At 36.4% G+C, this 25,378-nt stretch overlaps 4 protein-coding genes across 4 annotated transcripts in view; all 4 read left to right on the top strand.

Annotated features, from left to right (window-relative positions):
• LOC113114203 (calmodulin-regulated spectrin-associated protein 2-like) overlaps positions 1-4,531 on the top strand; it is a 33,630-nt gene extending 29,099 nt beyond the window's left edge. Inside the window, 4 exon segments of the mRNA XM_026281022.1 lie at positions 1,926-2,038; positions 2,541-2,633; positions 2,636-2,658; positions 2,940-4,531. Coding sequence (XP_026136807.1) covers positions 1,926-2,038; positions 2,541-2,633; positions 2,636-2,658; positions 2,940-3,236 — 526 coding nt within the window. The 3' untranslated portion in view covers positions 3,237-4,531.
• Positions 4,532-7,082: 2,551 nt separating this feature from the next.
• LOC113114195 (WD repeat-containing protein 47-like) lies at positions 7,083-19,378 on the top strand. The gene is given in 15 exon segments (XM_026281009.1): positions 7,083-7,240; positions 7,580-7,663; positions 7,949-8,033; positions 8,557-9,006; positions 9,008-9,348; positions 10,305-10,422; positions 12,034-12,215; positions 13,560-13,802; positions 13,970-14,027; positions 14,788-14,945; positions 15,116-15,285; positions 15,502-15,672; positions 15,759-15,890; positions 16,680-16,898; positions 18,068-19,378. Coding segments are annotated over 15 exon segments (2,712 nt in total). The 3' UTR covers positions 18,211-19,378.
• A 508-nt stretch (positions 19,379-19,886) lies between these two features.
• LOC113110529 (apoptosis-associated speck-like protein containing a CARD) lies at positions 19,887-21,291 on the top strand. The gene is made up of 4 exons (XM_026274674.1): positions 19,887-19,944; positions 20,145-20,393; positions 20,491-20,552; positions 20,848-21,291. The coding sequence occupies exons 1-3, from the start codon at positions 19,935-19,937 to the stop codon at positions 20,547-20,549; spliced, it is 318 nt and encodes a 105-aa protein (XP_026130459.1). The 5' UTR covers positions 19,887-19,934; the 3' UTR covers positions 20,550-20,552; positions 20,848-21,291.
• A 1,412-nt stretch (positions 21,292-22,703) lies between these two features.
• LOC113110513 (apoptosis-associated speck-like protein containing a CARD) lies at positions 22,704-24,076 on the top strand. Its single transcript, XM_026274673.1, has 4 exons — positions 22,704-22,898; positions 23,099-23,347; positions 23,445-23,506; positions 23,802-24,076. The coding sequence occupies exons 1-3, from the start codon at positions 22,889-22,891 to the stop codon at positions 23,501-23,503; spliced, it is 318 nt and encodes a 105-aa protein (XP_026130458.1). The 5' UTR covers positions 22,704-22,888; the 3' UTR covers positions 23,504-23,506; positions 23,802-24,076.
• Positions 24,077-25,378: the final 1,302 nt, after the last annotated feature.

Genomic DNA, 25,378 nt, shown 5'->3' with positions numbered 1-25,378 from the left:
GAAATGCTATTTCATGCATACTGAGTTTTTTACACTGTTAAAGGGTTGGATTCCCATGCTAAACATGGACAAAGTTTCAAAAATTAAGTTGTACGTTTGAAGGAGTATTTCTGTTCCAAGAATACTCCTTCCGGTTTGTCACAAGTTTCGGAAAGTTTTTTTCGAGTATGGCTCTGTGTGACATTAGATGGAGCGGAATTTCCTTATATGGGTCCTAAGGGCAATTCTGCCGGAAGAGCGCGCGCTCCCGTATAGCAGAGCAGAGAGAGCACAGACATTCTTTCACTGATCAGAGCGAGAGCGTCGCGAAAAGTCACAAAAGAAGTGTGTTTTTGGTTGCCAGGGCAAGACAACCCTGCACAGATTACCAAAAAAAAAACAGCATTAAGGGACCAGTGGATGGAGTTTATTTTTACAGAGCATCAACGGAGTTGTGCAAGTGTTTGTGTTTGTTCCCTGCATTTCGAAGATGCTTGTTTTACAAACAAGGCCCAGTTTGATGCCGGATTTGCACATCATTTATTTCTTAAGGATAATGCAGTCCCAACGAAAAAGGGTCACGATCGTGTGTTGGAACCGCATGCAGTGAGTAAAACTCCTTCAAATATCTCTGTGTTATTAACTTAGCTATCGGCGTGTAAGCACATCAAGTAAACAACATGCGATGTTGGCATCAAACTGCACTTTCCACATGTACACCTTAAAAAAAAAAAAAAAAAAAAGACGACATAAAGTGGAACTTAGTCATTTTCCAAAACCGCTAAGCAAATATATACAGTTTCAGTACATACCACATAGAGACGTCCTGCTGTAGTCGTTGCTGATGCTGCTCTGGTTAAATTTCAGCCTCTGGATCTGATTCTGGATCATAAATATACGCTGAATCTGACTGTTAGCCACTGTTTGTTTGGGATGATGGTTTTTTCCTCAAGGTACTGTCACAGCTTCCAAACGCTCTCAACGCAAAAGCCTACTCGCGCTCGTGATTCTTTAGCTCCTCCCACACGTCACGCCTCCAGCCGGTTGTGTTTTTCCGGGAAAAATCGGTACAGACTATCTTTCTCTTATAAATATAATAAAACTAAAGACTTTTTGGAGTTATGAAGGATGCAGTACTACTCTATAGGTACTCAAGATTACCAGAATATTGAGTGAAAATGAGCATTTCACCCCCCCCCCCCTTTAAAGGGATAGTCCACCCGAAAATTAAACATTTTCATTCCAAACCTGTATGACTTACTTTCTTCTGTAGAGCATGATGATGTATTTTGTAGATTGTTGGTTACCAAATGGTTTTAGGTCCCTTTGGCTTTCATAGTATGTACAAAAAAATCCTATGAAAGTCAGTAAGACCAGAACATATCTTCTATTGTGTTACACAGAAGAAAGAAAGTCATACAGGTTTGGAATGAAATGAGGGTGAGTAAATAACCAAATTTTCATTTTTGGATGGACTATCCCTCTAACCAGGTGCAATTAATAAATTATACTACTTCCATGTTAGTTTTTGTCCAGCGACAAATGACAAGTTACAAGACATTTTTGTCAGTCCATCTGGTTGCAACAAAATCATTATCTGCATCACTGTATAAAAACATCACATACTTTCTGATTGGCCATTACTTCTAAGTAATGCATACATTTTTGCATTTACTGTGGGCTTTTTAAATTACTTGAATTAGTTGGTGGAAACTTGCACCTGTTTAGAACATAATGCAGTGAGTTGCAATTTCTCCTTCATCCATGCTCTGCTTCCTTTTTTACTGCCTTCAGCTTCTCAACATCAGTGTGTGGAATTATGCTTACTACTAATTTTTGGGCTCTTCATTTTATATGAAACATTGCTTTTTCCAGCAGCAATACAGGCCACCTGTAAAATGGGTACTTCAGAGCTATTCTAAGTGTGTCTGATTGTGTATTTTCAGGCCAGAGTCCTCAGAGGGCTTTCTGTCACCGTGTCCATCTGTAAGTGGAAACGGGGAGAACTGGGAGCTTGAATCAACAACATCGTCTGCAGCATCTAACGCAGAATACACAGGTGACATGAATCCTGCAGTGTGTCATGCTGTATTTCATCTAAAAATATATAACATTTTCTCATTATTATGCACGCACCTTTAATGACTTATTCATGTACTACACTACTATTAAAAACGTTTGTGGTTGGTAGTATTTTTTTGCTCATCAAGGCTCTTTATTTGATCAAAAATACAGTTAAAACTGTAATATTGTGAAATACAATACAGTTTAAAACAACAGTTGTCCGTTGTAAAATTTTTAAAATGCAATTTATTCCTGTGATGCAAGATAAATATTTACGTTTTTAGATTCCTGTGATGCAAGATAAACATTTTTAGAGTGTTTATATCAGCTACCAACAAGCAGTATGCCATTTACTGTAAGATGAAACTGAATACATTCAACTTTGACATTTAAAACTGATCAAATTGACTGACCCTTATCATAACCTTGACCCTCAACAGTAGTCTGCACACAAATGTTGATAACTTCCTCTAATTTTTATGTCTCTTCCTCTCTAGGGCCAAAGTTGTACAAGGAGCCCAGTGCTAAATCAAATAAACACATCATCCAGAACGCACTGGCTCACTGCTGCCTCGCGGGCCGCGTCAATGAGGACAGAAGAACAAAATCCTGGAGGTGAGGGGAAGAAATGTTGCACAAGTATTGCTGTAAAAAAATATTAGTAATTTATGTAGCAAATTAAAAGTCTTGATCTACATAACAAATATATTTTTATTTTTTATTATTAATTTTTATTTAATTTTTTCTATTGTGGGACTGTGGAATATGAAGATGTTACATGAGTCCTATTTAAATACATAGTTGATTTACTTGCAGTACAGAGAGGTCTAGATTGTCATCCTGAAGGGGAATAATAATGATTTTATATTTGTAAGCATTTGTTTTCATTTTCCCAGGAAATGGAGAAAACCGAAGCCAACAACTTCCTGATTCTGTTCAGAGACTCTGGCTGCCAGTTTCGCTCTCTATACACGTATTATCCAGAGGTGGAGGAGATCAACAAGCTGGCTGGCATCGGGCCCAAGACCATCACACTCAAAATGATTGAGAACCTCTACAAATACAGCTCGGATAAGAAACAGTTCAGCAAAATCCCCGCTAAGACCATGTCAGCTAGTGTGGACGCCATCACCATCTACAGCCACCTCTGGCAGATCAAGAAACAAAACACACCCAAAAAACTCCTCAAATAAGTTGACAGCTCACTGACAGATCTCTGAAACTGAGTGTTTCTGCCTGTCGGACATTATGATACACATCCTGAATGTATATATCTTTTTCGCAGGCTTTGGATGTTCATTTGTTCAACAGTACACATACACACTTTGTTTGCAGCACTGACGAATGCGCTTTTAAGCCGTTTTTATTTCAGACATGTTCAATTTCGTGGCCTTATGCTTGTCTTGTTGTGTCTTTTATGCAATGCCTAACGCACACTTACTGAGTTTATGAGGAAGTCATTGCATTATATGAAAATACACAATCTGCTTTTTATGTTTGTAGAAATTGAGGTGTAAAAGATTATATTAGGGACATACTACACTTGAAGACTAACGTTACAAATGGCCATGCAGTTGAAGAAGCATTTAGTGTACTGGGACCTCAGAATTTCTTGCTTTATTTTATGTCTCTTGTTTTTATATTTTGAATAGGATTCGTAATTCTTGTTGCACGTCTGCTACTCCAGGAACATGTGTAAAATTAGCTACAGTAAGAGTTGTTCGCTCAAGGGTTGCTTGGCTTGGGTTACTCTGTACTGTATGTGGTGTAAAAGTAATGATGGGGCCTTTAACTGATTTAGTTTAGGACCAAAACTAAACATGTTACAGTAGTTAGAATGGTAAAATACATTCCTATATGTTGCTATCATTAGTGTCGTGACCCAGAATATCTGGGTGCCATGTATGTTTGAAACATACATTTTAGAGAGACAGAGCAGTTTAGCTGACTATTTGAGTAGAGTAAATTTCCGTATGAATAATACAGAGGAAACATTGAGTTACTGAATATCATATAATGAAGCTTTCAAAGAGATGATGCTTATTATTGCTAAATCATGTGGTAACTCATTTTTAATTATGAAGTGCATTTTAAAGAGCTGGGATTATTTGGGCAGGCTGTTGTCTCATAACACATGTTGTTTTCAGATGTAAAAGAATCGAAAGATATTTGTTATTTTTACTACGTGAAGTAAATCATTGTTTGGATTTATTGATGCTGTACAGATATAGTTTTACATACTAAGCCTATTTTTTAAGCCATTGAATATTACTGATATTTTTCATATGAAAAAGATGATGTTTAGCAGGTGCAAGCATGATGGGACGCGATAAGAGTAGAAGTAAGATGTTCTGAGAGATGCTCATTTCCACACGCTGTCTAATCTTTTTCCAGGTCATCTCCGCTGTTCGTTCGTCAAATGCTTTGTCTGTTTGTATTTAAATGTTAACCTCAACATAAATACAAGATTTACAAATTACGACCAAAACTTGTTTGACCTATTTTTCCCCTGGCTGTTATGATACAATATTATTATCTACTTGTAATAACATAATTTATGACTTGGTGTGTAATAATGTGTAGGAGATGTGAATCATTTAAAAAAAATTAACCATTCTGGTCCTTACAAGTATTATAATTGTTAATGCAAATGTAAAAGAAAGAATACTGGTTTCAACCATTTTCATTTACAAATGAAGAGATAATATCAATGAAAAAATGGCGCAAAAGGTGTTTTAAATGACCTTTTCACTCCTGAAAGGCAGCATGAATGCAGTGCACGAAAAAAAGCATTAACTTACTTAGTTCATTATAATGTATAAACAAAAACAACACTTATTGCGTTTAAGGTGTCAATACAGCGAGTGATTTAAGCCTCACAGGTAGTGTGAAAACCTCTGAATATGATTGATTCACTAAAAAGAAAAGAATGATTCATTGGAGAGTCGGATCACACTGGTCGTGCTGTATACATTTTGATTCTTTTAAAAGAACCGATTCATATGAGTAGGGAGTCGGACTCAGACCGCAGTGGTTGATGTGTATTTCAGATTCACAAAAAAAGAACCGAGTCATTCGTTCGGGAGTTGAACTACTTTGGTAACGCAGCACGCTTTACATAGAGTAGGCTACTTAACGGATTTTAATTAAATGTAAAAAAATAAAAAAACACTATTATTATATAAAACTTGTTTTGGAATTGTAAATTGAAATCAATCATCCCCAATGAAACATTTCAACCACGAGCAATACATTTTGAATTAAATATCGGTTATTAATTGTGTAACTTTGTTATATTTTTGTGTGTTATTTATTTGTATATTGTGTTATTTGTATTTGTGTGTTGTTTGTAATAATTTATATTTCATTAGGACATGCCAATTCTATTAAAAAAAAAAACCAAACATCCGCATAAACCGCTACTTTCTCGACTTAGTATTAGTTTACACACATAGTATAATGCGTACATAATGCTGCTAATCACAAATCCCCATTAAGCCCCAGTTTGTTAAATAACACGCGGGTCAGTGCGGGCCAGGGCGGGTTTTGCGGGGGTTTGTGTGCGTGATCGCGGATTGGTGGAGCGCGCAGAGGAAGCTTGCGCTTGACAACCAGCGAGCGCCAGGGACAACAAGAGCCTCTCGCCCCGAAACAAGGAGGAAAAAAACAATAGACAGTGCGTGTCGAGACACCCTCGGCGGACACACAGAGGATTCCTGCGCTTCGTTTATATGCAGAGATTTTCAGGTGAGATTAAAATTGCTCGTCGCGACGGTTATCGCCGTTGTTTTGAGGATAGGCGAGGCCGGGGAGGCTGCTGCGCCGCCGCCTGCATGACACACACTCTCCCCCCGCAGCTTCAGAACATGTCTGTGGTGGATATGGCTGGATGTCCGCTCTCACTGGTGTCTGATGGGATGTAATGTAGTTTATTTAGGACATAATCCGTGTAAACTGTCAGATAGATGTATAGCAGTGAACTCGTGAAGGTTCAGTGGTGGGAAAGCATGAGAAAGCAAATCTGCGTTTCCCATAGTGCATGTTTAGGAGTGGCGTGGCTTAGCGGTTCAAAGAATGAGCTTGTAATACTAAAATGTTGAAGGTTTCAATCCCAAAAAGAGCTGTTCATAAACTACTACATTGTGCTTGTTGTAAAAATGTATGGGTTGCCAGGAATGCATAATGTACATTCAGAACATTCTCAAAGGAATGATATTGTTAATATTAATAAATCGTTTTCTCGCTGATGTAGTACTAATTCCTTTAGCTATCAGGAATAATGTGCACATAATCTAAGTGTTGTTTTCACTAGAAATTAGTTTAAATGGGTTATGTTGGAGAATGTGATGTGATAGTATTAAGGAGCTGGCTGTTTTTGTTTTGGTAGACTGGCAGGTCACCTCCCATGCTTTTGTGTGTTTTCATTTGCATGTTCTGGTATGTTGACCTTTCTTTGTCATAACATCTGGTTTAGTATTTTAATTAGAAAGTAATGGTTGTTGCTTTTTCAGTTGTAGTCTTTAAGCACTGTAGTGATTTCTAGCTAGCTACAGTAAATTACAGGGCTTTATGAACTGAAATAGTAGTAACACTTAACAATATGATCCCATTAGCAATACATTTGTTACAGTGTCTTATGTTAATGTTAGGTAATAAAAATGCAACTGTACATAATTCAACTTTTGATTTCAATAATGTATTAGTTAACATTGAAATGTTAATTAATGCAAATGTTGAAGTGTTAAGTTATGTAGTTAACTAATGTTGAATTAGGACTGCCATCCGTGGTGGGGAGTTGGGAACATTGTCATTAGCCCTGTGATTAGAAGGACCCTGAAGTCCTATATTTTATAGCCTAGCCTAGTCATTAGACCTCGAGAGAGAAGAATACCCATAAAAATTGTTTCTGAATTCATGGTTTTTAAATTTAGCAATGGCCTGATGACCATTGGTTGATTGAGAAAGTCCATACTACAGCTGTTCTCTGTTTGCTAAATGATTTATGCATTCTCCCATTCTTTCTGTGAAAGCTTGCCACCATGACGGCTGAAGAGATCATAAATGTAAAGGAAGTGGAGATCATCAAGGTGATGCTGGACTTTCTGAGCTCCCGCAAGCTGCACATTAGCATGCTAGCCCTGGAGAAGGAGAGCGGGGTCATCAACGGCCTGTACTCAGATGACATGCTCTTCCTCAGGTTTGATCCATCTCATTTAAATTAGAAATTTGAATTCTTATTTGAATAACTTTTTCTGAGTGTTGCTCATGACTCATTGAATCAGTGTTACATGTTAAACTTACTAAACTTAGATTTAGTGTGTTTTGTATTGCTAATTTCCGTCTCTGTTAATACCAGTCAGTTGATTTTGACTTGTCTTCATGGAAAACGTTTCTTTGAATATATTGTAAACTTTTCTAAATTGTTAGTGGTGGAAGATGGTATTATTATTGGGCTGTTACAAGTCAAATTGTGTAGCCACACTTGTTCCAAGTTTAGACTCTCTTTCTCTCCCTCAACCATTCCTTTGCCCTGCAGGCAGCTCATTCTGGATGGACAGTGGGATGAGGTGTTACAGTTTATTCAACCTCTTGAGGGTCTGGATAAATTTGACAGGAAAAGGTGAGATATCAACTCAGAATCCTTTCTAGAATTGCATCTCGTATCTAATAGGAGTTTACTTGCATTTAAATATGAAGAAAATAAATTTAGTCTTGAGAATTTTGAATTATGATTTTGTGCATAAACACTCAATTTCTAAGTGTTCCCTGAATATAGCAATATAAAACCAGCAATATTGCCCAAATTAAGATCAAAATTGTTTATATGGATATTTCAATAAAATTGAGGCACTGTTTGTTTAACTTCACAAACTGTATATTGCTGCATTTTTCCATGTACTCTCAGGTTCCGCTACATTGTTCTGAAACAGAAGTTTCTTGAAGCTTTGTGCGTGAACAACGCCATGTCTGCTGAGGATGAGCCACAGCATGTGAGTAACATCAGTGTCACCATGACAACCTAACACAGAAATGGCGTCTTGTTGTCAGATGCCACCATGTGATGATGTTTGATTTATTTTGTTTGTCATTACGTTTGTCATTTGTCATTGTCATAAACTTTTTAAAATGTTTAATTGTGCATACGGTTAAAAAGTGATCAAAAGTGACAGCAAAGACTTTTACATGATGTCTTTAGCACCAAATCAGCACTTTAGAATGATTTCTAAAGGATCATGTGACACTGAAGAATAGAATAATGGCTGCTTAAAATTCAGTTTTGCCTTGCATCAAAGATGTAAATTATATTTTATCTTGCATATAAATGCATCAAAATAGATTTTTTTTTTTAATTGCAATGCTAATAATTTAAAATTTATTTGTGCCTGTAATATTGATGTTGATCTTGAGAGAGTATCTTATCCATTAAACCATGGTGGCAATGTGTGAGAAACCGATTAGAGCTTGTTTGCAAATGGCTCTGGCTTCTCTCTCATCCTGTTTCTCTGTGTTCAGTTGGAGCTGACCATGCAGGAGGCTGTGAAGTGTCTGCATTCTCTGGAAGAGTTTTGTCCATCAAAAGATGACTACAGCAAGCTTTGCCTTCTCCTGACGCTGCCCCGCCTCACCAACCATGCCGAGTTTAAGGACTGGAACCCGAGTACAGCACGCGTGCAGTGTTTCGAAGAGGCCTGCGGCATGGTGGCGGAGTTTATTCCTGCCGACCGAAAGCTGAGTGAGGCGGGGTTCCGCGCTAGCTCCAACCGTCTATTCCAGCTTCTTATTAAAGGCCTCCTGTATGAATGCTGCGTCGAGTTCTGCCAGAGCAAAGCCACTGGAGAGGAGATCACAGAGAGTGAGATTCTTCTGGGAATAGACATGCTGTGCGGGAACGGCTGTGATGATCTCGACCTAAGCTTGCTTTCTTGGCTCCAGAACCTGTCGCCCAGCGTCTTTTCTTGCGCTTTTCGAGCAGAAGATGCTTAATATCCATGTGGATCGACTTGTTAAACCTGCGAAGGCAGCTTATGCAGATCTCCTCACTCCACTCATCAGCAAGCTCTCCCCGTACCCTGCTTCCCCTCTTCGGCGCCCACAGTCTGCAGACACCTACATGTCACGCTCTCTGAACCCTGCGCTGGACGGCCTGTCCTACGGTCTCTCTGGCCAAGAGAAGAGAGCAGCTGGTACGGGCGGAGGGAAAACTTCACCCATGTCACACTCATTCGCTAATTTTCAACACCTGAACCGCAGTGTGATGATGGAGAATTCAGCATGTCACAGCATCTTTGAGGAGTCACCGGAAGGGTAAACATTATCTGATATACCTAAAATATTTGTATTATTAATATTTGAGTTCGAGATGCCTGACCCATTTAAAATAAGCTCCAGAATACTTAACCTGTACATATTTAATATGATCAGTTGCACCATTTGATAGCACTACTACAGTGCAAATTAGGATTTTTGAATAATTAGCTCTAATTATTAAAACCACAGTGTCTTTATTATTTTAGTGATTTATTTGAGTGTCTACTATTTTAAGTTTGGAAAAATTTTATTTTTAAAATGTTTTTGAAATAAGTTTCTTATGCTCACCAAAGCTGCATTACAATAAAAGCAGTGAAAAATTAATTTTTTAGTTCAATATATTATAAACTTTTATTTATTTCTGTGTTGGCAAAGCTGAATTTTCAGGAGGCATTATTTCAGTGTCAAATGATTCTTGAGAAATTATTCTAATATGCTGAATTTCTTCGCAGTTATTATCAGTTATTACTGGTGCTGAAATATTAATATTGCTTATTATTATTATAATCAGTGTTAAAAACATTTTTTTTTAACCATGATATTTTATTGGATCAATAGAAAGTTCAAAAGAACAGCATTTATTTTGTAACATTATAAATGTCTTCACTGTCACTTTTGATCAATTTAATGCATCATTGCTGAATATAAGTATTCATTTTTTTTTCTTACCCTAAACTTTTGAAAAGTAGTGCATCACAGTTTCCACATAAAAGCTGCAGAAGTGTTTTCAACATTGATGTATCAGTGAGCATAGGACACTTATTTCAATTTTATTTTATTAAGGTAGTGCATATGCATTGTTAGTTCAAACACTGTGTAAAAATATGGCAGTGTGCATTACATATTCAACGCATATTGAATTCTGAGCATTTTGATGGGTGTGGCAGAACAGAGTCATTACAAAGGTGAGGCGTGTGTCTAAAAAGAGTAATGTGGACTCTCTGGTCTTGCAGCTCCAGAACTGAAACTCCATCTGATAAAATGATGAGCTCACCTGGTCCTCAAATCTCTCGCCCGGTCTCTGCCCCTGGTCAGGATGCTCCATCCCCTGGTTCTGCCGAGAAAAATGAGGTACTTCGCCAGTCAATAAATCCATAGATATCTCCTGAACATTAGATAAATCACTCAATATGTTTCTGTCAATGCTGTTCTTTATTTTAATTGAACAGTATTGAACACTGAGCAATTAGGTTCTAATAGTATTTCAATTTAGCATTAATTTTTAGTGGTATTCTAATTTATTTGTGCCGGCTGTTGTACAACATGCTTTGTGATTATATGTCTGAGCCGTAGAAGTTTTCATGTGCTCTCTCCTGAGCAGGATCATAAATAACTGGCAAGCTCAGCTACTGCTTCCACTTTATCACTGCATAGTTGCACAGGGCTTAGATTGGCTGTCGCCAAGCTACAGTTGCTAGGCATGTGTTTGTGGTTGAAGGCCACTGGAAATATTCTAGAATGTTGATAAATTAATTCACATTCTTTTGTGTGAAGAGTTCTAGTATGTTGACCTTTACAGATTGCTGTTGTTTGAAGGGTTCTAGAATGTTGGCTGTCAGAGGTTGTGGTGAAAAGAGTTCTAGATTGTTCACCATTATTGGCTGTTGTAAATAGAGTTCTGGAATGCTGACATTTAGTTTGTTGTAAGAAGTTAAAAGAGAAATGTTGAGCTATAGAGCAGAGTTGTTTTAGTATCATTAGATACCATTATAGTTTGTATTTTTAAATTTAATTAAAGTTATAATTTTTTTACAATTGTTTATATAGTTTAGTACATCAAGTTAAACTAAATGTAAATGATATCTATTGCCTTGTGTGCTAGCTGAAATAAAGTAAATTATTTTTTTTTTAAATTATTATTAGAAGGTTTTTTTAATGCTCTGTTTACCCTGTTACACACAGCCATGTTCTCCTTAGGTCACTTTCCATCAGGAAACTCACCCATCTTCCTTTTCTCTGTGATCACACACAAACATGAAGAGGATAATATGAGTTATTAGTTATGACAGCAAGCACTTAGGGTCGTTTAGTCCATATCCTGTGGATTACAGAAAACTGGTGTGGTCATTCCAGCTGTGATATGCTCTCCATGACTCTGGGAATCTAATTTGTTTTATATTATATGCCTAAATAATGTTTAAGGCTTACAAAAAATTATTTGGTAAATATTATAACAAATGAAACATTTTATTTGTATTTGGATCTTATAGACAAATTAATATTTTACATCTACTTTGGTATTTCGTCCAAATGTTTTGGATATTTTTAAAGAAATATGTGGTTGGCTGCTAGTGCTTATTAGGTCTGGATATGTTGATATCTCAAATAGAGGCTCTGAGTTCAGTGACAACATAACAGAGTTTCCGGTCTAGGTTTTTAATCCGCGGTAGCAATCACTGTAAAGCTTTGGTGTATTAAATCCCTTCATGAGATGAGAAAGTGACTCCTCTTCAGCGCCTGTCTACTCGTAAGCTTTTTAGTGTGAAGTGAGAGTAAAGCAGTGTCTACCAAAGGATTTTTAGCCAGACATTATTCTGCAAACGGCCAGCTGTGGGCGCTTGAGAACTCTGGTGGCACTGCGTTTAGCTGCTTACCTGCTGACTCTCGGTTAGGCTTCCCCGATGTCATACCTCTTTCTCGTTTACTTCTCAGCATGTCTTTGTCTCCTCTGTTTCTGTATAGTTGTGGGAATCCACCGAGCAGTTTCAGGAATATTACCGCCAGCGTATGCGTGTGCAGCAACATCTGGAACAGAAGCAGCAGCAGCGGGAACTTTACCAGCAGATGCTACGAGAGGGCGGAGTCCAGCAGCACGAGGCCCCGCCCACCGCCAAGCACAACCTCACAGAAGCCTTCCTTACGAGGTCAGCTTAGCTCCACATCACATGCAAAGGTCATTTGTTCTAGAGCTGCACTGACGTACATCACGCTAGCTGAAGTAACACAGAAACACAAGGTGACATATGATGCTTCTAAAATCAAAAGGAAAGGTTGCAGAGAAAAAGCTTGGCAGGTTGAATATCAATGAAAGGCTAATGAGATGTAGATGAGAATGAGCTCAGGGTTTTACAGATGGTGCAGCGAGCAGCCAGGGAACTCAAAGTGGGTGGAGAATTCCCAAAGGAAAACAAACACATATAAATGTATACTTGTGTATGTGTGCATCCCACTGGATGATTATCAATGACCCTGGGACTTGTGTGTTTCCTTCTTTGTGTCAAATATTGGAAAGAGATGAGAGATTCATTAAGATTTAGGAGAGGTTAAAGCCCAAAAATAGTCTTAAATAGATTTTAATACATTGCTTACTCTTTACAAAACAGACTCAAAATGTGTCAATAATCCTCTCTGAGAATCTGCTTAATTTGTTGAAGGATTTTTTTTTTTGGAGAGAGTTTATTGAAGTTGTGTGAGCTCCCACTCCCACAAAACCTAAGAATCTGAGAATTGCTGAACTCATTTTAGTTTGGCTTTGATCCTTCTCTAGTTCTTCTGTTGCTGTGGTTACGACGTACTTGTAAAACCAAATCACAACAGAGGGTGATGTCATCATTAAAGGCCACAGCCATTAATAATGCAGCGTGTCAGACAGGAAGGGAGGGCAGAAGAAACATTCATTGTTTTGTCAACAAGAAGCCTTAGCTTACTGTTAGTTAGTTATTACAGAAATGTAGGATATTATTTTGAATATATATTAGGAAAAGTTTAGGAGATTACTATTTTGCTAAATAAATTAAATCCAAAATAGATTAAAAACAATAAAAAATCTGTATGTCTGTGTGTTCTAGCCTTATGCCATCTGCTTCAGGGGATTTTTGGGGGGAAACCCCCTTGACCACTGGGAAATGACCAGTCCTGGTAATGGTGGGTGGTGTTTGGCAGAGATTAAGATGAATATCAAATGAAAGGCTAATGAGATGAACCTCAGGTTTCTACATATGGTAACCCCAAGTAGCTACGCAACTTGAAGCGGGTGAAGAAATCCCCAAAGAAAACGAATACATTTTATAAGCTTTTATTTACTTGTGTTTAAATGTGTGCATAATGAAAAAAGTCTTTCATCAGTCCTGGTGCACAGACCCCCCACCTCATCATAAAAGCCATGGTGAACGATCATAGTGAACGATCAGTGGGCTGCCCATTTCCATACCACCTGAGAATAAGTCTAGCTCCAAGTTGACTCTAAAGCTTCTTGTTTTTGTGTGCAGGTCTATTCAGAGACTGGAGGAGCTGAATGTGGGAATGGATGATTTGGGAGAAGAGGTGCAGGCTCTCTCTCAACAGTGTAATGGAGGCAGTAATGACAGCAGTGTACCGAGAGATTCCTCAGCCATGCCACAGACACAGGAAGAGTGTGGAGGAGCCAGTGATGTGGTCACCAGCACTCCTCAGAGGTCAGTAGGTCAAGCAGCCTGCCCTCCGCCCAGCCAGTCTCCTGTACTGTCCCAGAGGTGAGTCTCACTCTCAAATCATTTTTTCTTCATTAAAAGAGTTTGAACATTTCTATATCAGTGTATCCATAAAGTAAGTTTGCTTGGTGGAAAATATGATCTTTTTGTCATATCAAGTATTTAATGTTTTTTTTCAAATTGAAATTTGCTTTGAATGTTTGCTGCAGTGCCCAGCGAGACAAAACTGGACAAAATGACAGCTTGACCCGCTCTAAAGGCCCAGAGGTACAGTGCCCCCTACAGCTCAACAAAATAAATCCAGTAAAGCCCATACTGTATCATAATTGATATGCAAAGTTCTAAAGCCTCTAAATTATCAACATGATAAATGCTGCTGAACAACCTGTTGCACACAATCTACTACATGCCTTTTGTCATCTGATTGATATTATATTTTACTAAGTAAAAGTATCACACTAAAACACATCCTTCAGGACAGCTTATGCTACATATCTTTTTGTTTTGTAATATTTAATGATTTTTCACCAAGATAAGCTTAAGAATACATTTTATACTGTAATGTTTAGTAAAATGTGAGTATCAAATATGATTTGACTTTTGAGAAATGTTTATTTGTACATTTCTTAATCATCACTGTATTGTATTGCATTGAATTGGATTCTTATAAAGATCTCATTGATTCACAAGCTGACAGAATTTCATCTTTTTGGCTATATAAATATCAGAAACTGCACCAAATTGCATATTTTTGTTTAGTTTGGGCCTCTGAATATTTTTCCCCAGTGCTCCTCAGGTATGTTTTATACTACAATCCTGTTTATCATACCAAGTGAGCTATAAACTGATGCATGATGTATCAAATATGATTTTCAACAAAAAAAAAACATGTCTGGCTATACGGGGTTAACATTTAGTGAATAAAACATTCTTATTCTGTCTCTTTCTTTCTAAAGGCTTTAGTGTTGATTTAATTACAGCTCTTAACCCTTCTCACATACAGAAAGTGTTTTTGTGTGTGTTTTAGAAAGAGAAGTCTAAAGCCAAGTTTGTGATGGTCAGCACCCTGGAGGATACACAGGCGGTACGGGCCGTGGCTTTCCACCCCACAGGGACGTTATACGCTGTCGGCTCCAATTCTAAGATGCTGCGTGTGTGTGCCTATCCTGACACGCTGGACACGAGGTCAGCGACCCACAAACTGCATTAAAACCTGCTTTAATGATCAAACCCATTATAGATGATAGGACACAAGCAAGGACCTAAAATCCTCATTTCAGCAATAAAACTGAGAATCCGAATCTTTCAGTTGGCTGTTGAATGTTGATATACTGTAGTTGTATTGTTTCTCTCAGTGGTTCGGGCACGAGTAAGCCTCCTGTAATCTGCTTCAAGAGGAACAAGCATCACAAAGGCTCCATATATTGTGTGGCCTGGAGCCCCTGCGGACAGCTACTGGCCACCGGCTCCAACGACAAATATGTCAAAGTGCTGCCCTTCAACCCTGAAACCTGCAATGCTACAGGTGAGAGAAAGAAAGATCGCAAACCAATATTCATGAGTCTTAAAGTAACACACTCTAAACAAAAACACAATTTTTTCATGCACTGGCCAATTGAGATTTTGCGAACGTAAAAACTTTTTCACAATATTTGGGAGTTTTGCAAAATTGACACATTTCCATTTGCCATTTTCAGTTTGTGGGTAATGGAAACGTGCCAAATAACTCTTTTTGCTTCAGGTCCTGATCTGGAGTTCAGTATGCATGATGGGACCATCAGAGATCTGGCGTTTATGGAGGGTCCTGAGAGTGGAGGGGCCATTTTAATCAGTGCAGGTGCTGGAGACTGTAACATCTACACAACGGACTGCCAGAGAGGACAGGGCCTGCATGCGCTGAGCGGACACACAGGTACACAAAAAAAGAAATACTAATTTATTTTATATAAACACACAGATCCTCAAAAATATGTTGGTTTGTGTGTTCTCTCTCCTCAGATCATATCCTGTCTCTGTACACATGGGGGGGCTGGATGATAGCATCTGGCTCTCAGGATAAGACGGTGCGTTTCTGGGACCTGCGTGTTCCCAGCTGTGTGAGAGTGGTGGGGACTGCACTCCACGGTGCAGGTGGGCTTCACCTCCTTTATTTTGTTTTTTCATTTTTACTTTGCATGATTAATTTTCTGATGGGAGCTGGTTTTTTGTTTTTATGTTTTTTAGCTGGTCTACACTAGTCATTTATGCTTATTGGCTGGTTCAGACTGATCTAGATGGTCGTTCAAATGCTAGTAAGGCTGAAATGGTCATGGGAGAGCATTAAAGGGATAGTTCACCCAAAAATGAAAAAATTATGTTTATCTGCTTACCCCCAGGGCATCCTAGATGTAGGTGACTTTGTTTCTTCAGTGGAACACAAATTATGATTTTTAACTTCAGCCGGTGCAGTCTCTCAGATGTACAATGGATGGCAATGGTCACAGAATCTATGAGAGTAAAAAACAAAACATGCACAAATCCAAATTAAACCCTTGCGGCTTGTGATGATACATTGATGTGTAAAGACACAAAACGATCAGTCTGTGCAAGAAACTGAACAGTATTTATATAGTTTTTTTTTTTACCTCTGATTGTCCGGACTCAATGTCCGAACTGTTAGAACTCTTGTGAACGCGCTTCTCAGCAGCAGGCGCCTGAGATATCATCTTCTTCTACTTCTACTTCTACTTCTTCTACTATACAAATGAAAAATGTTGCCATGACAACTAATTGTTTACGGGTTTCTTTTTTTATTTTTATTTTAGTTAATTTTAGTTAATTTAGTTTAACTTTTTATGCCCCATCCCCAAATTTTTGACAAAATGAAGTGAATATAAATCTTGTCTCCTAAGTTTGTGATTGTCTGTCATGGTTTGACAGGAAGCCCCGTGGCGTCGGTGGCGGTGGACCCGAGCGGGCGTCTGCTGGCAACAGGGCAGGAGGACAGCTCCTGTATGCTGTATGACATCAGAGGCGGGCGCATGGTTCAGACGTACCGACCACACTCCAGCGATGTCCGATCGGTGCGCTTCTCCCCCGGGGCTCATTACCTGCTCACGGGATCCTACGACACCAAGGTCATCGTCACTGACCTGCAAGGTGCGATCTTAGACACCCCTTAGTTCAACCTGAGTGTTGATTAATTTAATACATGAAACCATTGCAATTGTAGTATCACTGAGATACTATTGTAGTTTTTGTTAATATTTTGAATCATATTTATTTTTCATATTTTCTGTTGTTGTTTTTGTTATGTCTATACAGTTTGCATTCATTTTAATTTCGGTTTATTTTTAGCTATTTTAGTTAAGTGTATTTTATTTAAAATTTTCATGGTTTTAGTTTTAAGTTTTAGTTTAAAACCCCATTTCTTTTTTACTTATTTCCATTTTTATATTTTAATTAATTTTACTACATTTATACGCCTCCAATGAAATCAGTGTTACTGAAATACTATTATAGTTTTTATTAATATTGTGAATCAGTTTTATTTAGATATTTTCTGATTTCATTTAAATTTTTTCATCAGTCTTCGTAATTTTTTCAGTATATGAGTGTATTTTACTACATTTTACACCTCTATATACTGCATGCCAAAAATTACCAATAGTATAGAAATCCATTTTAATTATTTAAATTTTGAGATTAGAAGTCACCTGGTGGTGAGAGAGAGTAGGGCTGCACGATATGACCTAAAATCAAAATATCAATATTAATTGAACATTTTACGATTATTGAATGATTTTTTCTTTTCTTTTATTAAGGTGGAATATTTTTTTTCTAATGATAGAGTACATGCCTTATCCTTGTGATTTAAAATAATGGGAAGGAAACACAAACTATTTATGGTTATTTATTATATCAAACAATTGGAATCGAAAAGCACAGCTTGAAATTAAAAAATCTTATGAAATGGTCACATTTCAGTTTTAATATAAAAAGTAAGTTTATGTGCATCTCAGCAGTAAAGGCGCTCCGGTGATTAGAAGTACATCTCCAGCTTGTGCGTTCAGATCAGCGTTGCCAGGTTTTCAAAACAAATCCTGCCCACTTGCTTCTCAAAACTAGTCCAAAACTAGCCCAATCGTGTTTCCAGGAGGTTCCCCGATAAAAAATGCATCCCTGGGTTAAAAAACACATATTTTTGTTTATTTTTTGGCAACAAATTAGATTCTTTGCACAGCCCTAATGTATGCAAATGTTGTATTTTAACATTAAGCATTTAACGCAATGTATGTTTGAAAGCAATTAATTGTACGTGTGCACAGGTGACCTGACGAAGCAGCTGCCATTGACCGTAGCTGGAGAGCATGCTGATAAAGTGATCCAGTGCAGGTGGCACACACACGACCTCTCCTTCCTGTCCTCCTCAGCTGACCGCACGGTCACACTCTGGACAGAGGCCACGTAGAGCCAGCTCTGGCCACCAGAGGGAAACAACACATGTATATACAGTATGTGTGTGTGGCACTGTGCTTCCGTTTTAAGTCTGTCTGTTTGTTATGAGTGTGTATTTATTTTGTGTTCCTGGATATTGAGTTCTGTAACAATGAATGGGTGAAATCAGTGCAAACCCTTTTTATGTACATAATATCTGACTGCCTGTGTGTCTGATGGCTCTGAGCCTTATTGGAATGCAGTGCTTTGCTGTAGTGTGCTTGCTTATGTATGTGCTACCCATTCAATAGTTTATCAAACACTGAACCATCCCTCCACACCACACATGCTTGGATAAACACAGACTCAGCGGTGTCATATGATCTATACTGTGGCCTTCCTCTCTGTGTGTCTGCTCTCCAAATATCTATACTTGGCTGTTTGAATCTAGCATCTGAAATTAGATGCAATATTCATTATCTGAGTGATTTCTGATGCATCATTGCAAACCAAATAAATGCAACGTATTGGAGTGAAAGATATACATGCAGTCAAATGCTTGGCTTAAATACAGACATTATGACCTGTTGCAAATAAAATTCAGCGGCTTGTGCAAATTTCAAAAGTAAAGTTAATGTAAACTGCCTTTGTAAATGCTGTCAAGTAAGTCCATCATTTGTTGAATTATACTGTTTTCGCTTGAAACCGTTTGCAGCACGCGTGAGCGTCTCTGAATTGATGGCATGATTCAAAGTATTGTATTTTTTTGAAAGGGAATCTGTGTCCTATTAACTTACGTCTATACGTAGTGCTAAAAACATTAAATGAAATGTTTGGGCATTGGCGCATAGGTTTGTTAAACGGGTGAAAACTTTTGATCTTATGATCTTGCACTTTTTGTGTTTTTTAACACCCACCTCCTGTTTTGTTTCTACAGCACTTTGTTTTGGGTAGTTTATGTTATATATTTTCTAATGATGTAGATTTTATTTAATCTTAAGATTGTGTTGTTATTAATGTCATTAATTTTAAAACTAAGCCAAACATGTTGACACAGTTATGCTCATAAGCAGCTCTCTTTGAAGTCATCTAGTGAAATATTGTGTTGTTCATGTATCTTAATCATATTTGGACATCAGTGATTACAGTAAAGTGGGACAAGTCTGCTGCTGTTGTGTCTAAATAAATAACCCTATTCTCTACTCGGTGTTCATTCATTTGCATTAAGCACTTGTTTATCATGTTTTACTTTGATTACATTTTTCACAGGTGTAGTTCATCACATTAACTATGGACATGTTCTGCTAACCTTTGACAACCAGGAAGTATCCAAATACCTCGTCTCAATACAGACATGTTGTTTCATTTTTTAAACGTCTACTATCAAAAGTTCTTCAAAAATGAAGTTTTGATACATAGTCGAAATACAAAGATAGTCGTAACATTTATTAAAATTTTTGAGCGGTATCCGTTTTAGCATATTAAGCCAGGAAAGCTAATATATATATATATATATATATATATATATATATATATATATATATATATATATATATATATATATATATTTATATATATACATACATACATATGAAAAGAGATAGAGAAATTAACCGAACTACTATGTACCTGTGTGTGTGTTATTGCATTTTACACACGAGATGTTGCACATGTGAATGCAACTCCACGCCTGTGGATTACAAAAAAAAAATTGGAATTTCATTATAACTCGAGGATAAAGGTCTTCTGTCTATCACGATGAGCTCTGGTAAGCGAGGAAAAGCTGTGATCAGACTTAAACTACTGGCTCTGAAGCAGATCTAAATCTCTATTTTGTACTCTTAAATAATTTATCAGGCTGTTTATTTTTATAGTAATGACAAAAACCCGAAACATTGTTTTAATGCATAGCCTACAAAAAATTGTACGCTGCATATGATATACTGTACATTTATGTTTTATTTCCAGAGGCCCGGTTTGTGGATTCGAACTTTGCAGCGCTTATTCAGAGGGTCACCTCAGTGATGGCAATAGTAGATGAACTAAAAAATAAGGGTATGCTACATGCTGAAACATATTCAGAGATCCACGCAGAAAAAACCAACCAGGGCAAAATGAGAAGGCTGTTTGATGCACTAAATTCTGGAGGAGACAGAGTAAAAAGTGACTTTTATTATGCTCTGAGAAATCATGAACTATACCTCTTCAGAGACCTGGGTAAGGGAATCTACAGTTAGTGGTAATTAAATTAAATATGTTTACAAACTTGAACCTACCTGTCTAATATGACCTGTCCTATGGTTGATGGTATCAGGTGGTGAGACACTGGATAACATTGATGGCACCAGGAACAATGAGCTAGAGTTAAATTGAACAGTGAGTGAAACCTGTTTTCCTTGGGATGTTATGAAGGTTATTGTTTTAGAATATCAAACACGCATGTTATAAAATTAAACAATAACCAGAGAAATATGCTGGCATGCAAAATTCTCATTTTTAGATTGCTGATATCCTGCCCTTGGAGCAAAAATTCAGCATTAATACACTTTTCTGTAAAATGTCTATTTTTCAGACGAAAGTTTAAAACACACCAATACATAGGCCTAATAAATATTAAATACAGTCCACAATGTAAACATTCTAAATGTAATCTTTGTTTTCCTAAATATAGCCCCCTGCAACCAAGAAACCGAAGCCTCCTGCGACCAAGACACGGAAATATATATAAAGATGCGACCTGGAAAACTGAAAACCCATGTGATACATTTTCCCCTGTGAAACGCAAAAGAAGGAATTCATCAGAATATGCAGGATGTATTCTACAACGTACAGGTTTTCATTTTGTAGGTGAACATTTTCAAGCCATAAGCATTTTTATGCAGTTTTTATGCTAAAATCTAAATATTCTACACATTCTCATCCACACAGTTATTTAACCAAGTCTTCATATTATAAAATATTTTGAAAAAGAGAGAAATAATTTTATTGCAGTTCTTGTAAAATAGCAGTCACTGTCTGATATTCTGCAAACATTGTATTTCTTTCCAAACTATAGCCAACATTTTGTACACCTACTTTTTAATACATTTGAGAATTAAATCTAAATCAATGAAAACCATCCATTGACTTACATTAGTGATTTCATACTTGAATACTGAATTATTTATGTAACTTAGGGATGCCTTCATATATAAATAGTATACTGTTTTTTACTGAATTTATTGGCCTACTGTTCATTTCCTTTGACAGTAAATTGAAATAATGTGTGCCCTGTAATGCATCTGTTTTTATATTCCACTATAAGGATTTCCTTCTCATTGATAAATTGGTGGTTTTGTGAATTGGTTTACACACTGTTCTTTAATTTTGTAATTGGCATTACATTTATCACCTGAAATATAAATTGATTTGAATATTCTTGATCAAAACATTGCAAGGTACCTGATGTTACCAAACTTCAAATCTATGCCCGAGGTAAGGCTCTGAAAACAAGTAGTTAAATAAAGTTACTTAAACTGTTTGTCTTTTGTTCAATCCATGCATGTTCATTGATTTTTTTTTTAAAGAAAGCTCACATCTAATGTTTCCGAGAAAGAGAGAGACAGCTATTAAATGTTTGGTTATCTGAAATGTAACCAATTTATTAAAACATAAAATGTTTGTATCGTCTATTTGCCTTTGCCAATTTTTTTTCATATGAAAAATTGTATATAATAACATGTAAAATTTAGCTGTTCTACATTTTGCATAAAACCTTGTACCACTTTATTATACTTCTAAAAATAAAGCTTATATTCCACATATATGGCAAATATACATTTATATGTAAATACAAGCCACTGTTTGGTCCTAGACTAAGTGCATTTTTATTCTACATTTATTAAAGAGATAGTTCAAAGTCAAAATAGTTCAAAAGATTTTATCATGTTTTACTTTGATTACATTTTTCACAGGTGTAGTTCATCACATTAACTATGGACATGTTCTGCTAACCTTTGACAACCAGGAAGTATCCAAATACCTCGTCTCAATACAGACATGTTGTTTCATTTTTTAAACGTCTACTATCAAAAGTTCTTCAAAAATGAAGTTTTGATACATAGTCGAAATACAAAGATAGTCGTAACATTTATTAAAATTTTTGAGCGGTATCCGTTTTAGCATATTAAGCCAGGAAAGCTAATATATATATATATATTTATATATATACATACATACATATGAAAAGAGATAGAGAAATTAACCGAACTACTATGTACCTGTGTGTGTGTTATTGCATTTTACACACGAGATGTTGCACATGTGAATGCAACTCCACGCCTGTGGATTACAAAAAAAAAAAAGAAGAAAAAGAAAAGAAAACAAGTTGTATGATCTAGAGCGAACACAAATCAAAATGTCTAATTTTATTGAAATCCTAGACTATAAGCGATACAGTAAGTCTGTACTACTCATACAGAAATGTTGTGAAGCAACAATGAGTGTGACGCCTACGTCAAACCCCGTCATTTACATTGAAAACTGCTTTCGTTTTCTCTGGCGCCCGCGGACGTGTGCAACTTTTTCTTTACTTGAAAATAATTTGGTTAAAACCGAATTTTACGATTGAGTGTTAGATGCGGTTGGTTATACTTGATTAAAGCATTAAATAAAGTACCTGGCTGATTGGAATTTCATTATAATTCGAGGATAAAGGTCTTCTGTCTATCACGATGAGCTCTGGTAAGCGAGGAAAAGCTGTGATCAGACTTAAACTACTGGCTCTGAAGCAGATCTAAATCTCTATTTTGTACTCTTAAATAATTTATCAGGCTGTTTATTTTTATAGTAATGACAAAAACCCGAAACATTGTTTTAATGCATAGCCTACAAAAAATTGTACGCTGCATATGATATACTGTACATTTATGTTTTATTTCCAGAGGCCCGGTTTGTGGATTCGAACTTTGCAGCGCTTATTCAGAGGGTCACCTCAGTGATGGCAATAGTAGATGAACTAAAAAATAAGGGTATGCTACATGCTGAAACATATTCAGAGATCCACGCAGAAAAAACCAACCAGGGCAAAATGAGAAGGCTGTTTGATGCACTAAATTCTGGAGGAGACAGAGTAAAAAGTGACTTTTATTATGCTCTGAGAAATCATGAACTATACCTCTTCAGAGACCTGGGTAAGGGAATCTACAGTTAGTGGTAATTAAATTAAATATGTTTACAAACTTGAACCTACCTGTCTAATATGACCTGTCCTATGGTTGATGGTATCAGGTGGTGAGACACTGGATAACATTGATGGCACCAGGAACAATGAGCTAGAGTTAAATTGAACAGTGAGTGAAACCTGTTTTCCTTGGGATGTTATGAAGGTTATTGTTTTAGAATATCAAACACGCATGTTATAAAATTAAACAATAACCAGAGAAATATGCTGGCATGCAAAATTCTCATTTTTAGATTGCTGATATCCTGCCCTTGGAGCAAAAATTCAGCATTAATACACTTTTCTGTAAAATGTCTATTTTTCAGACGAAAGTTTAAAACACACCAATACATAGGCCTAATAAATATTAAATACAGTCCACAATGTAAACATTCTAAATGTAATCTTTGTTTTCCTAAATATAGCCCCCTGCAACCAAGAAACCGAAGCCTCCTGCGACCAAGACACGGAAATATATATAAAGATGCGACCTGGAAAACTGAAAACCCATGTGATACATTTTCCCCTGTGAAACGCAAAAGAAGGAATTCATCAGAATATGCAGGATGTATTCTACAACGTACAGGTTTTCATTTTGTAGGTGAACATTTTCAAGCCATAAGCATTTTTATGCAGTTTTTATGCTAAAATCTAAATATTCTACACATTCTCATCCACACAGTTATTTAACCAAGTCTTCATATTATAAAATATTTTGAAAAAGAGAGAAATAATTTTATTGCAGTTCTTGTAAAATAGCAGTCACTGTATGATATTCTGCAAACATTGTATTTCTTTCCAAACTATAGCCAACATTTTGTACACCTACTTTTTAATACATTTGAGAATTAAATCTAAATCAATGAAAACCATCCATTGACTTACATTAGTGATTTCATACTTGAATACTGAATTATTTATGTAACTTAGGGATGCCTTCATATATAAATAGTATACTGTTTTTTACTGAATTTATTGGCCTACTGTTCATTTCCTTTGACAGTAAATTGAAATAATGTGTGCCCTGTAATGCATCTGTTTTTATATTCCACTATAAGGATTTCCTTCTCATTGATAAATTGGTGGTTTTGTGAATTGGTTTACACACTGTTCTTTAATTTTGTAATTGGCATTACATTTATCACCTGAAATATAAATTGATTTGAATATTCTTGATCAAAACATTGCAAGGTACCTGATGTTACCAAACTTCAAATCTATGCCCGAGGTAAGGCTCTGAAAACAAGTAGTTAAATAAAGTTACTTAAACTGTTTGTCTTTTGTTCAATCCATGCATGTTCATTGATTTTTTTTTAAAGAAAGCTCACATCTAATGTTTCCGAGAAAGAGAGAGACAGCTATTAAATGTTTGGTTATCTGAAATGTAACCAATTTATTAAAACATAAAATGTTTGTATCGTCTATTTGCCTTTGCCAATTTTTTTTCATATGAAAAATTGTATATAATAACATGTAAAATTTAGCTGTTCTACATTTTGCATAAAACCTTGTACCACTTTATTATACTTCTAAAAATAAAGCTTATATTCCACATATATGGCAAATATACATTTATATGTAAATACAAGCCACTGTTTGGTCCTAGACTAAGTGCATTTTTATTCTACATTTATTAAAGAGATAGTTCAAAGTCAAAATAGTTCAAAAGATTTTGTCAATTTATCAATCCCGTCAAACTACAAAAAGCCATAAAATTACCGTTAAAGTAGTTAATATTACTTTTATGGCTAAACCTATAGGCCTAATACTTCTTTTTGTGGCTGTCATGAGCCACTTAGACAAAGTCGAAGAGGGGCAATCTGATTTTTGCTGCTTTTTTTTTTTTTTGTTCTTGTAAATCTTTTTTGTTCCGCAAGATAATAAAACAGCCTTGAAATGACATGAGTAGGTGTAATTGATCACATTTATTTATTTATTTATATCTCACAAACTTTTTTTTTAATCACAAATCTATGTGAATGTTTAGAAAAATCAATCATTT

Source organism: Carassius auratus, chromosome 2 (genome assembly GCF_003368295.1).
Source record: "Carassius auratus strain Wakin chromosome 2, ASM336829v1, whole genome shotgun sequence".
Classification (NCBI taxonomy): domain Eukaryota; kingdom Metazoa; phylum Chordata; class Actinopteri; order Cypriniformes; family Cyprinidae; genus Carassius; species Carassius auratus.
This window is presented reverse-complemented; position numbering and strand designations above follow the sequence as displayed.

Bases quoted from the DNA above. Each gene is read 5' to 3' on its own strand.
- LOC113110529 (XM_026274674.1), top strand. The intron at 20,394-20,490 runs GTAAGGGAATCT...TGATGGTATCAG, and splicing joins ATACCTCTTCAGAGACCTGG to GTGGTGAGACACTGGATAAC.
- LOC113110513 (XM_026274673.1), top strand. The intron at 23,348-23,444 runs GTAAGGGAATCT...TGATGGTATCAG, and splicing joins ATACCTCTTCAGAGACCTGG to GTGGTGAGACACTGGATAAC.